The 13,549-nt window shown below is 52.8% G+C and overlaps 1 protein-coding gene across 3 annotated transcripts in view; it reads left to right on the top strand.

The window, feature by feature from the left end:
* The first annotated feature begins 1,548 nt into the window (after window positions 1-1,548).
* The window catches only part of CTIF (cap binding complex dependent translation initiation factor), a 148,108-nt gene continuing 136,107 nt past the window's right edge, over window positions 1,549-13,549 (top strand). For 2 of the 3 annotated variants that reach the window (XM_021535536.2, XM_021535535.2), the window contains exon 1: window positions 1,549-1,697. In XM_021535536.2, coding sequence (XP_021391211.2) covers window positions 1,692-1,697 — 6 coding nt within the window. In that variant the 5' untranslated portion in view covers window positions 1,549-1,691. Of the gene's footprint in view, window positions 1,698-2,919; window positions 3,038-13,549 lie in introns of those variants that run through there. The other variant, XM_021535537.2, reaches the window with a different exon arrangement.

Genomic DNA, 13,549 nt, shown 5'->3' with positions numbered 1-13,549 from the left:
GGTTTAGGGGCTTGAGGGCTGGAGGGAACGTGGGGAGGCTGCATGAGGAGATGAGCTGGGAGAAAAGGAGGTGGGCAGAGCCGTTTTCTGCCCTGGTGAGTTCTGCAGCTCAGCCGTCACTGAAGAGATGCTATTGGCACTGAGATTAATAATTAAACCATAGTATGATCATAGATAAAAATATGAATATCTAGGCAGTCCCCCTTTGCTTAAAATACAACAAAATAAAAAAGAATCTGGAGCTAAATTAACAATGTGCTCTCCCAATTACAGCCACCCTCCGGTGAATATCAGGTTGTCATGACAACCTGCCCAGCAAACGATAAGGCCCAAAATAAAGCACAGCAGGGAGAGAGATCTTTGGAATCTGACTTTGCTGTCAAAGTAGAATTAAGGTTTCTTCAGAGGCCAGCAATTCTGGTGAATTTATGGCTGCAGTCCTTCTACTGATGTTTATTAATGTGATACATTTATCTGGATGAGTGTGAGGGTAGAACCAGACAGGGAACAACAAAGACTCCATGGTTAGAAATAAAGGTAACCTCTTGAATACAACCCAAACCGCAAGAAAAGGGGGATGATTGTTGGGTGGGTGTTTTTGAGAGCCTGGTGTGGTAAGCAGGAAATGGTTTAAATTGCTTGTAGGAACATTTCTGGGTGGCTTTGAGCACCAGAGCTGAAGGGATCCAGCAGGCTAGAGAGATGTTAAAAAGGTGCTTAAATCCCAGGTTTTACATTTCTTGTCTCAGGATTTTGTGTGTTTATATAGAAACAGTTGGTTTACCTGCCAGGAACAGGGACCTTGGCAAGCTTGAGAACTGGGCCCGTGCAAACCTCATTAAATTCAACACAGCCAAACACAAGGTCCTACATGTGGGTTACTGTAATCCCAGGCACAAACACAGACTGGCTGGAGAATGGAATGAGGACAGCCCTGGGAGAAGGGAGAAGGTGCTGTGCATGAGAGCTGGACTTGTCCTGGCCCTGAACCCCACCTTGGCTGATCCCCTAGTGTGGGCAGCAGGGCAGGGGGGATTCTGCCCCTCTGCCCCTGTGCTCTGCTCAGAGCCCACCTGCAGGGCTGCCCCAGCCCTGCTCCAGCAGCACAAGGATGTGGAGCTGCTGGAGCCAGCCCAGAGGAGGCCACGGAGCTGCTGCCAGGCTGGAGCCCCTCTGCTCTGGAGCCAGCCTGGCAGAGCTGGGGCTGTTCCCCTGCACAAGAGAAGCTCCAGGGAGAGCTCAGAGCCCCTGCCAGGGCCTCAAGGGGCTCCAGGAGAGCTGCACAGGGACTGGGGACAAGGCAGGCAGGGACAGCACACAGGGAATGGCTCCCACTGCCAGAGGGCAGGCACAGATGGGAGATTGGGAATTGGGAATTGCTGGCTGGGAGGGTGGGCAGGCCCTGGCACAGGGTGCCCAGAGCAGCTGTGGCTGTCCCTGGATCCCTGGAAGTGTCCCAGGCCAGGTTGGATGGGGATTGGAGCATCCTGGGACGGTGGAAGATGTCCCTGCCCATGGCAGTGGGTGGGACTGAATGATCTTAAGGTCCTTCCCACCCAAAGCATTCTGTGATTCTGTGAAACACTTGCAGCCTTCTCTTCAGCCCAGTTTAACTCTCCTCCTCCTTCAAGCTCAGCCGGATGTGCTTTGTCCTGAGGGGAAGATTGCAGCTCTGAACTGAATCCCGATGGATGCAGGTGAGGACATGCGAGTCCGTGTTTGCCCCTGGCCTGTGTTGGATGGGTTAACACCACCCCAAAGGCTGCTCTGAGCCCGAGTGGTCTCTCACCTGCCCTGGAGGGTTGGTGACTCGGTGTCTGGGGGTGCCAGGGTTTGGGCATCGGGCATCCCCGGCGTGCAGGACCCGGGGGTCACATCCCGGGACCGTGGGATCCGGTGGTCCCTGTCAGCCCCTCTAAGGGGTGGATGCGGGGATGGATCTCTGTGAGGGGTGTGGGATCTCTCCGCGGGGTGCCCAGCAGGTCCGTATCAGATCCTTGCGGGGTGCAGGCTGCGGTGTGCGGCGGGCTTCATAACGAATTTCCCTGTCACGAATTTTCCTGTCAGAATCCTGTCTCCCCGATCGGAGACAGATCCCCAGGGTGCGGGACTCCCGGATCCCTGTCCCTAGCCGGGATTTGGGGTCCGGGCGGTGCCGGTCAGACCCCGGGGTGCGGGATGGGGGAGCCTCCCTCAGAGCCCCGCGGTGAGAGAGGCGGGAGGCGCCCGTCAGATCCCGGCGGTGGGAGCGTCTGAGGAGCCCCTGCCGGGCCCGGGCTGTGTGGGGTGTGGGACGCCCCGTCACACCCGGGCTGGGCACTGCGCTGTCCCTGCCGGGTCCGGGCTGTGTGGGGTGTGGGACGGCCCGTCACACCCGGGCTGGGCACTGCGCTGTCCCTGCCGGGCCCGGGCTGTGTGGGGTGTGGGACGCCCTGTCACACCCGGGCTGGGCACTGCGCTGTCCCTGCCGGGCCCGGGCTGTGTGGGGTGTGGGACGGCCCGTCACACCCGGGCTGGGCACTGCGCTGTCCCTGCCGGGCCCGGGCTGTGTGGGGTGTGGGACGCCCCTGTCACACCCGGGCTGGGCACTGCGCTGTCCCTGCCGGGTCCGGGCTGTGTGGGGTGTGGGACGGCCCTGTCACACCCGGGCTGGGCACTGCGCTGTCCCTGCCGGGTCCGGGCTGTGTGGGGTGTGGGACGCTCCGTCAGACCCGGGCTGGGCACTGCGCTGTCCCTGCCGGGTCCGGGCTGTGTGCGGTGTGGGACGCTCCGTCAGACCCGGGCTGGGCACTGCGCTGTCCCTGCCGGGTCCCCGCCGAGCGGCCCCAGGCCGCAGCCCCGGCCTACATCTCCCGTCAGGGCCGGCGCGGGCCGCGGGCGGAGCGCGGCGCGTCACTGCCCGCCGCCCCGGCCCGTCCCTCTGCCGAGCCGAGCCGAGCCGGAGCGTCCTCCCGGGCGGCGCCCCCGGAGCCCCCCGCACCCCTGGCCGCGCCCATGCCCCCCTCAGCGGGGCACTGACCGCGCCCGGCCCCGCACGGTAAGCGCGGCCCGGGGGAGACGTGACACAGCAGCGGGCGCGGGGGAGCGGAGGGGGGCAGCGGGGGGAGCGCATCCCGGCTTTTGTCTCCCTTGGAAAAACGCGAGCCCCGCGGGGGGGTGGCGACGGAGCCGGTTTCTGGGCACGTCCCGGTGCCGGCGGTGTCCCGGCGGTGTCCCCACGGCTGGGTGACAGCGCCGTGGGCCCCCCCCCACCTCGGGATGCGGCGCTGCCCGCCGGGAGCGCCGGGGCTGGGTCCGGGTGTGCTCCCGGCCTCTGGAAGCTTCCCGGCCGCTCCGTTTGGCCGGAGAAGGGCAGGGCTGCCCCCCCGGGCGAGCCCCCCGTGGGCAGGAGCGCGGGGAGCCCATCGGGGCCCGCGGCCATCGCCGGCGGCGGAGCCCGCAGCACCACAAAAGGTGCCCGCCGAGCATCCCCGCGGGACCGCGGCCCCGGTGCCACGGCCCCGGCCGGGAGCAGCGGGAGGTGCGGCCGGGTCCGGGTGTAGCGAGCCGGGGGCTCGGCAGAGAGGCGTTTTGGTTGTCATTTTAGGGTTGTCGTTTTCCTGCAGAGTCACTCTGGCCGCACGTGGTCTCTCGGGGGCCGTGGTGGGTGACAGATGCTGTGGCAGCGGAGCAGCCGGCTGTCGTGGCGTGTTTTTTTGCCGCAGCTGCCCCCAGAAATGCTGAACGCCGGAGGCACAGTTGTTGGGTGTCACTGGCCTCAAAACTCAGTCCTTGGGGTTGTTTTTCCATCGAATGAGACTAAGCTCAATTCCTAGGGCCTTTCCCTGGGTCAGGCTTCTCTGGAAAGGATGATAGTGCCAGTAGTGAGATCCCACAGTGGATGAGGCAGCAATGCCATTAGGTTGGAAAGGGGCAGGTGCTGCTTCTCTCAAATGGGCCATTTCCACGTGCCCATGTGTGCCACATTCATTCCTCCTCTGGTAATCCACCCTGCTCTTTCTTCACCACTCAGGCAGGTATAGGATGAAGCTTGAAATCACAGCCTTGTTAACAGAAATTGAAGAGTTGGGGGGAAGCAGAAGATAGACTGAGCTTCCCAGTTGTTTCTTTCAGTGCAAAGATGCCAAAATAAGACCAGATCATGTAATAGTCCCTTCTCTACAAAACCTAGGAAAGCTTTTTGATGGTGGACCATCATCTGAGCATCCACATTGTGGCAGGGGGGTGCCACACAGGATGGAGAAGGAAACCTCCCACTCTGCTTATGATTTATGTGACCCTGACAAGCAAATACTCACAACTTGTCTCCAATGAGTGAAAGAAGCTTCTGTTGTGTCCACCAACATTACTTTTCCCTGTGAGGATCATAAAGGCTTTGCTCTGCTACTGCTGAACCCAAGAGCATAAACCTTGTGCTGCATTTTATCCCCTCAAGCCTTGGGTAAGATTTGTAGGCTGTGGTTGCCCTGCACTGAGTGTGTTATCTTTGGCACAGACAAGGCTGTTTTGGGAAGCTCCGGCTGTGCAATTTTTTTATCATTCATAAGATCTCAGGTTGCTTTTAAAGCAGAGGAGCAGCAGTTGGATGCTGCTGCAGGTGAAGGTGATGCAGGGAAGCGACTTGTCTCAGGTGATCTGGGGGGAGAAGTCCAACACCTAGCTGGATGGAAGACTGGAGAGAATTTGTGGAGATGAACTAAACTCCTGCTCTGCCTCTGTGATGTGGTTTGGGAGAGGGCTGAGGTACCTGAGGGGCTTGGCTGGGTTTGACACGTTTATTCCTGTAGCTGAGTCAGCCTGATGCACAAATGGCATGGGAATGGTCTATGGAGGACTCCTGAGAGCCATGAGAAATGGAAGGCAAAGCATGGAAACATATTTGATGGATGTTAGCCCTGGATCCAAACTGTGGAAGGGAAGATGGTGGGGTGCTGGACTTTATCTTCAGAGGTCTCTTCTTCAGCACTTGATTTTGAATGAGGATAACAATACTCTTTTTGCTCTCTGGAGTACCTCATGTTGGAGTAAACGGTGTGGTTGAGTTAATTCTGCTCTGATCTCCTGTTGAGGACAAATTTTGCTGTGTTCACTCTCCCCTTCTTTCCCAATTTGTGTCTCACATTTCTCCTTGAAGCCATCCTTGCTCCTGCCTGGTCTTTCCCCAGCAGGAAGGGTGTGAAGTTGTGGTAGTTGTCACCGGTTGAGATTTTGCCCACAGGTCTCTGCGAAGCAGCAAGAAAACCCTTCTGGAGTTAATTTAATTTATGTTCTTGCTGCTCAATTGAGTCTTTGGGGTTTGGGGTCCTGTGTATTTGTGAGGAGCTGTAGCTAAAAGTATAGCAAGACCCTGTGTTTTCTATGGAAGCTGCGGGCAGCTTTTTCAGGAGCTGTTTGGGACACATTTGACATTCTTCCTTTCTGTTTTGATGGAGTAATTAAATATCATTAATGATTTCACTGTTCTTCAGTTTGGCAGCAGTGTTAAGACACTTTGTAACACCATTGTGAAGTTTCAGAGTTAACAGTTTGCTACTCTTTTTGGGGAAGGATCAGGTTGGGGAAAGGACGACAGCAGATTGGAAGTGTTGAGGCTTCTGGTTGAGTAATCTCCATAAATGCCTTGGGATGTTGTGAAACTCCTTGGAGAAGGGGCAGTTCTGCCACTTGAGGATAATTAGCAGATTACTGTGTTGTCTGAAATGAAGGGCTATTGTAGCCAACCAATCCTCTTCTGTTTGTTTAAGACCCTGGGTATTTTATTTTTATTCATTTACATACATTTTTACTCATATATATGTATGTATATATATTCACTTAAAACATAGATGCCTTGCTGGTGATCCTAAGTATGTTTCCTCCTCAGTTCAGACTGAAATGGGAGCAACATTGGATGTTCTTAAAACTTTTGTGCATTTAAGCCTTCCTGCTAAAATGAGAGATTTTGTTTCTTTCACGTCTGCCTTGTGCTGTGCCATGGTCAGTCTTGGCTTGCTGGATTTTGCATTGTCATTGTCATTCTGAAATGCAGAGGTACCTCAGCGGTGGCCAGGAATGGGAAGTGCTGTCCCTAGCATGGATGGATTGTAGAAAACTTATGATGGGAAATTAATAGATTTGAGATTTTGCTTCTTTGAGTTAGCTCTTGGAAAGCTTAGGCAATCTACGGGTCACTGAGATTTTAGGCACCCCAGGTTGGCTGGGAGTAGTCTTGTGCTCACCCCAGAAAGGCCACTGCTCCTGTCTCCTGTCCTGCACAGACAACCCTTGGCCTCCCTGTCCCCTAGGCATGTAGCACTTGTGGTCCAGGAGAAGAATAATTTGGTTTCTGAGGTGGTGGGAGAACCTGTGGTGACAGAACCAATCTTCTGCCTCTGCTATCTCTGCAGGACCAAATCCTGCCACACCTGTCGGCCAGGAACCTGCTGCAGGTGTATTTCATAATGTGCAGACATTTATCGAGGGCGTCTCCTCTGTGGCAGCTGGCTCAGCTTCATCTCCTTCCCCAGCCTGGTTGCATCCATGCAGGGGGTGGGGTGGTGGTGGAAAACATCTGCATTTCCACCAGGATGGGCAGGGATATGGGTGGGGTAGCAGGGATGTGGTGGGGATGGAGAGGAGGGGTGGGTGGCTGTGTGGTGTCCCCCATCCCCTCCTTTCACATCCGTGCCTGGGTGACCTGAGGATGCACATGGCTGCCCGCAAGCTTCTTATTTCTCACCTGTGGTTTGAATGGGTCTGTTGGGTTTGTGTGGCCAGGTTTTAGTGATAGGGGTGCTGCCAGGGTGGCTTCCATGAGAAGCTGCCCAGGAGTTTCCTCCATGTCCAGCAGAGCCAACACCAGCCAGCTCCAGGACAGACTCCAAGGCCAAGCCCATCAGGAACGACTGTGAGGTCTCTGGGATAACAGATTTAAGAAGAAAATAAAATGGTTGCAAATCACAGGCAGTTGTAATTGTGGCCAGGGGAGAGTGGGGTGAGAACATGTGAGAGGAACAACTCTGCAGACACCGAGTTCAGGCCAGGAGGAGGGGCAGGAGCTGCTCCAGGTGCTAGAGGAGAGATTCCCCTGCAGCCCTTGGAGGGCATGGGGATGAAGGGATGCACCTGCAGCCCCTGGAGGAGCCTGTGCCAGAGCAGGGGGATGCCCAAGAGAGGCTGTGATCCCATGGGAAGCCCGTTCTGGAACAGGCAGGGATATACGGATCTGTGGAAACAAGAGCTCATGCTAGGGCAGTTGTCCTGATGGGACTTGAAACCCCATGGGGAGGGGATTCATGCTGTAGCAGCCTGTTCTTGAAGGAGTGCACCCCATGGAAGTGTGATCCACGTTGCAGCAGTTCATAGAGAGTTGTTGTCCATGGGATGGACTCACACTGCAGTTCATGTGAAACTGCCTCCTGTGGGAGGGACCCCACACTGGGGCAGGGGAAGAACTCTGACTTCTCTCCCTGAGCAGTCTCAGGAACATCTTGTTCTGAGCTGATCATAACCCTCATTCCCATCTCCCTGCACTACTGAGGGAAAAGGTAGAGCTGGGAAGGAGGGTTGTGTGAGGAAAAGGTGTTTTTAAGATTGATTTTGCCTGTAATTATCCTACTCTGATTGTGTTGTTAATACATTAATTTAATATTGCAAATTCAAGTCTGTTTTGCCCACTATGGTATTTGGTGAGGGATCTCTCACAGTCCTTGTCTCAACTTATGACCCTTTTGCTCTGTTTTCTCTCCCCTGTCCAGCTGTGGCATGGAGTGAGAGAGCTACTTTGGTGATTGCCTGGATTCCAGACAGGGTCAACCCACCGCAATTTGCCTTAATACACAAAACAAACAAACAAACAAAAAACAACAAAAAACCCCTAAAAACCCACCCCAAAAAACCAAAACCAACCAACTTTTCCCTCCCTCGGGAGGAGGCTCAGCTCTCTGGGACTGGTTTGTACAGGCTGTTCCACCCTGAAGAGGCTTCACCACCACTGGAGCCTGCCCTGCACCAGAGCAGAGGCTGCTAGGAGACACACAGCTGCCACCAGCTTGCTTGCCCAAGTACCTGCAACAGGGAGCCATTAGCAGGGTTGGTAATTAATTCTGAAAAATGCTTTTGAACTCTTGAAATCCTGGAGGAGCTGTGTTGCTTGGCTGGCATTCATTCACCAGGACCCTGGGAGAAGCTGGTGTTCACAACCAAGCTGTTGCCAGTTGTATTGGGTGGCTGCTGGCCTGGGACACGAGTAGTTGGGTTGGCATGGGAGGGGTGTCTTGGGAGGCTGTGGCACAGGAGGGTGTCACCCTGCAGCAGCCAGGGTCCCTGACATCAGCTGTGCCATACCCTATGTTGGGGATCACATCCCATGCACCCCCAAATTAGTGTTTAAAGGGTCTGCTGCCAGGTCAAGCAGCAATAGGGCAAGGGGGAGTGGCTTTAAGCTGAAAGATGGTAGATTTGGGTTGGTTGTTAGGAGAAAATTCTTCCCTGGGAGGGTGGTAGGATCCTGGCACAGGTTGCCCAGAGAAGCTGAGGCTGCCCCTGGATCCCTGGAAGTGCCCAAGGCCAGGCTGGACAGGGCTTGGAGCAATCTGGGACAGTGGAAGTTGTCCCTGCCCATGGCAGAGGCTGGAACCAGATGTTCTTTAAGGTTTCTTCCAACCCAACCTGTTCTGGGATTCTGTGTTTCTATGAAGTAAGGAGTTGTGACCCTGAGTTTTTCACGTAATTTGATTAAATCTCACAAGTCTGTCTGTGGTACCACAGCCCTATTGAGCTACAACAAAAATGCACTGCAGATGTTTCAGGGGTCTTGGCTGTCACCAGCTTTTAGCACCTCTCTTGTGAAGCCAAAGCTTTGTGAGCAACGTGGAGCTGGTTTTGGGTAGAGCAGCCTCGGCTGAGCCTGGGGCTGGGCAGCTCTGCAGAGGCTGGGCTCACCTGTGGCTGTGACCTGCTCCTTCTCATATGTCATCCATGGGGATGTCATTTTGGGGCCACCAAGCTTCTGCAGGTGGCCTTGAAGTATGTCAGTGCCTGCAGAAACACTTCTTGGTATTTGTTAGTCAGGGGTCTTGCAGGAGTTAAGCTGGGGTGAATTTTAAAGGAATTTTTCATCCTGCATAGAAGTGTGTGCTCCAGTCACCGGCAGGTGTGTGGTGTAGTGTAGGTCCAGCCAGCCAGCCCAAAGCAGTAGTCTGCAAATCATGGAATCAGAATCACTAAGGTTGGAAAATACTTCTAAGAGCACCAAATCCAGTCATCAATCCAGTACCACCACCATGTTCACTACTAAACCATGTCCTCAAGTGCCACATCCACATGCTTTTTGAATGTTTCCAGGAATGGGGACTCCACCACTGCCCTGAGCACCCTGTACCAGTGCCTGACCACCCTTTCAGTGGAGAACTTTTTCCCAATACCCAATCTCAACTTCCCCTGGTGTAGCTTGAGCCGGTTTCCTCTCATCATGTCACTTGTTACTTGGAAGAAGTGCCTGACCCCCACCTGGCTGCACCCTCCTGTCAGGGAATTGTAGAGAGTGAGAATGTCCCTTGTGAACCTCCTTTTCTCCAGGCTAAATGCTGGTTTGCTTTTGGGTGCTGCATTTCCCTGTATTACCCATCCAGAAGCAAATCCCCTGGGGCTAGAGGACTCCTGGGCGCCGTGTCCAACTGCAGTGAAGCCAGGGAGCATTTTAATAACATGTCATCAAAACTACCATGTTGTGTGTCTCAGCAAGAGAAGAAAAGGAAGCAGGAAGGGTTGTGGTTGCGCTGTGATTGTCAGCTGGAGGTTAATAACAACGTTTTATGTTTAAGAAGGTGTTTGCTTCGCACAGTGAGAGGAGAGAGGAGTGTATGCCTGAACCCACAGGAATTGTATTCCCTGAAATCAGGGCATATTGTTGATCCAGCGAATGTCTCTTCCCAGCCAGACAATCACCTTGGGGGCATCTTTGATTTTATTTTTCTTCGGCTCAGGAAGCTGGACTTGTGGTCATGAATTGCAGCGGTAATTTTTGCAGCAGGAGGTTTTACAGGAGGGCATGGAGTCTCGGGCTGTGCTTTGGGAAATAATTTCTGTATTTTTCTTGCCATGTACATGTTTTATCCTTGCAAGTGAGCAGATGAACCAGGTGAAGTTTTCAGGGTCCTGACTGTGAGAAGAGGAGGCCATGGGTGTGGATGAAGGCTGTGCTGAGGCAGTGAATGGTTTTCTCTCCCAGCTTTTCCCCTTCTTTTGAGATCAGCAGTTTCTCACACCCTGACAGCAGCTCTGCAATGAAACACACACACTTCTGGAAAGCTCTTGTGGTGGATGCTGAGTTTTCTATCTCTCCCTGCATTCCTGCTCTGTCCATACCTGTGCTAGCCAGGCATGGGCAGACAGGTGTTTTTCCTGCCTTTGCAGGTGCTCAGAGCAGCATCATGTCATGGGCAGGACATCACAGCCCCGTGGAGTGTCAGCAGAGCTGCAGTATCCCTCCCTGCCAGGATGCTTTTAGTGCCAAGATTCACCTCAGGGCACTGGTCCTCCCCAGATCCTGCATTTTGGAGCATCTGCAGAGCACACGTTGTTTTTTCTTAAAATTGATTCCGAGAAAAAGCACTTGCTTCACTTTTTTTTGATAGATATATTTTTGTCACATAGGGTGAAAGATTCATTTATCAACTGCAGTCAGTTTGAAGCATCTCCCCTGTTGTTATGCTTGCTTTTTTTTTTTTTTTTCCCAATGAGCATAAATGAGGCTTATGCACTCAGACTGATTGTCACTTGCTATTCCTCCAGAACCTTTTTTAACCCAGGGACTGATATCAGCCAAATTTTGGCACCTTTTGGAGAAAAGAACTTAAAGGTTGCAAGAAATAGGGTAGAAAAGGAGTATGTAAATTCATTCTTGTCTGCAAGGAGAGCCTGCATCAGTTCCTCTCCTCTCCTCTCCTCTCCTCTCCTCTCCTCTCCTCTCCTCTCCTCTCCTCTCCTCTCCTCTCCTCTCCTCTCCTCTCCTCTCCTCTCCTCTCCTCTCCTCTCCTCTCCTCTCCTCTCCTCTCCTCTCCTCTCCTCTCCTCTCCTCTCCTCTCCTCTCCTCTCCTCTCCTCTCCTCTCCTCTCCTCTCCTCTCCTCTCCTCTCCTCTCCTCTCCTCTCCTCTCCTCTCCTCTCCTCTCCTCTCCTCTCCTCTCCTCTTAACCCCCACATTTTGAGCTTGTGTATGACCCCTGAGCTTGCAGCAAAAAGCTGGTGGCTGATTTCTCTCCTGGGCCTTCTGCCTGTACTGGCATCCTGCAGTGCAAAAGGGTTTTTCATCCTTGATCTTAGCCACATGTCTTCTGAGGTAAATAATCAGTTATTATACCATGACTGCTCCTGATAGTGATGTTCCATGTGTTATCATCTAGAAGCTCACACAGGCTGAGATGTGGGTAAATTCTGTCCCCAAAAGCTTCCTCGGACACTCCCAGGCTCAACAGAGCTTCCCATCAGGACTGAGGTCATGGCTGGCAGCATCACCTGGAGAAGATGAGGCAGTATTGCAGTGCCTTTTCAGCATCAGCTGTGGTTCATGAACTTGCCTTGGAGCTTGAGCTGCTGTTGAAAGTGATTAGTGAGCTTCCAGTTCCCAGAGGAGACAGGGATGCTGTTCTACCCCTCTCTTCTCTTGTTCCCACTATAGCTGCAGCAGGAGGCTGCCTCCTCTGTCCCTTTCCCTTCTGCTGTCACCATGTGCACTTTGATTTTTTTTTTTTTAACTTTTTTTTTTTTTTTTTTTACACCGGGGATTCTCTTCCTTTTTTGTCAGATAGAAGAATGATTTTCCTTACGCACTTCTCTATTTAGGGCTGTGGGGGAGGAAGTGACTCAGCCTTTCCCCACACTCTGATTTGCACAGTCATCTCTTGCTGGCTTTGCCGAGTTTTTCCTTGAGCACCTCCAGTTACGCTCGCTTCATTCAGCAGGAGCATTCCCGCCTCCTCTCCGCACGTTTGGTCAGGGAAGGGCAGAGTGGGGAAAGATGAGCCCTCAGCAGGATCTTTCCCTGTGCCAGGAGCAGAGTGAAGCAGCGAGCAGGCCATGCTGCCAGACCTGTGGCAGCTCCAGGTCTCCTGTCTGCTCCTTGTCCATATGGACATCTGTGGAGGAAGGGCCAGCCAAATGGAATTTCGAGGGCTGGCCTGGTCATACTCTAAAAAAAAGATGGAATGTGATGTCATGGGCTCTCCCAGGAGGGGAGGTGGCTCGGGTTGTGCTGCTGGCACTGCTGGAGGATGCCCTGCTGGCCGGGGTGATGGTGGGCAGGGTGGGTGTGGGTGATGGATGGATGGTGACACCAGCTCCGTGCAGGACCGCTGCCAGCTTGCCTTTCATGGCAGGGCTGAAACGGCTGCTAAATGCCAGGGAGGACACACTGCCTGCTCTGCTTTCCACAGGGCTTTTAGACACTGCAGCTCAGCAAGGAAGCTAGTAAATCGCCTACCACTCTAAGTGATAGTAGGCATTTGGTGTCCCATGTTCCGTATAAAAAAACAAGTGCATTAGTTTTGCGTTAATTATTCTCCTGCCCTGGAAGCCAGCATAGCTCTGCTTCTCTCTAAAGGGGAGAAGGGCAGATAAAAAGGAGTTGAAACTCCCAAAATCCCTAGAATCTTACCACTCTGTTCCCAAATCAGATACTCAAACCCTAAGAGCAATTTTGATCTGACGAGGAATTCCAGCATGCATCTCTTACTACTTCGCTTTATAACACAGGGAAGTTTGGCATCCAAAATGAATATTTATGTGGTGGTGAAGGTAGTGCTGAGAAGGACAAAGTTGGTCATCATCTAGAAATACTCCAGCAACCTCTCTTGGATTTAGACTTCCTTGTGTTAATCTTTTTTCTCCTCTTTTAAGAAGTCCAGCCACATCATGAACCTGTCCTCACAGCATCCTCTGCTCTGCTTAGGCCATATTAGCTGCCTTTTGAACATCTCTGTCTATTAATAAAAGCATTGAGAGAAATGTTAGTTTGGAAGCAATGGGTTTGATTAGCTGATTGTTTTAACAAAAAAAAAAAAAAAAAGGCGAACTTTGATTTAGAGTACAGAGGGAACTGTGGTCACTGTTTTTTAATATGCTGGGAGGGAGATCATAGCACATACCAAATGAGAGCATTGGTCAGGATGCTAATGAGGGGAGTTTGGAGGCTGAAGGTCAGCATGTGCATGACATCTTCTGCATGACCTAGGAATATGGAAAATTATTTGTGTGTATTTAATGGGGGCTGCTGGTTTTTGGCTAGTGAACTGTAGTGAGGGTAGGAACTTCATGGTTGCATGAAGCACACAGAAAACAGTTGAGTCTGTAGGATGCTATTCTTGCGTGAAAGTTGGGTTTAACTTGGATCAGTCAGTCAGTCGAGTAATTACATCCTGAAGTACTTAATGAATTCAGAGAATCATAGACTCCTAGAATGGTTTAGGTGGGAAGCACCTTAATATCATCCAATTTGATCCCCTGCTGTGAAGGGAGACCTTCCCAGAGTGCTCCAAGCCCCATCCAACCTGGCCATGGACACTTCCAGGGATC

The sequence above is a fragment of the Lonchura striata genome, chromosome Z (genome assembly GCF_046129695.1).
Source record: "Lonchura striata isolate bLonStr1 chromosome Z, bLonStr1.mat, whole genome shotgun sequence".
Taxonomy (NCBI): domain Eukaryota; kingdom Metazoa; phylum Chordata; class Aves; order Passeriformes; family Estrildidae; genus Lonchura; species Lonchura striata.
The sequence above is the reverse complement of the archived record's forward strand: the minus strand, read 5'-3'. Positions and strand labels throughout refer to the sequence as shown.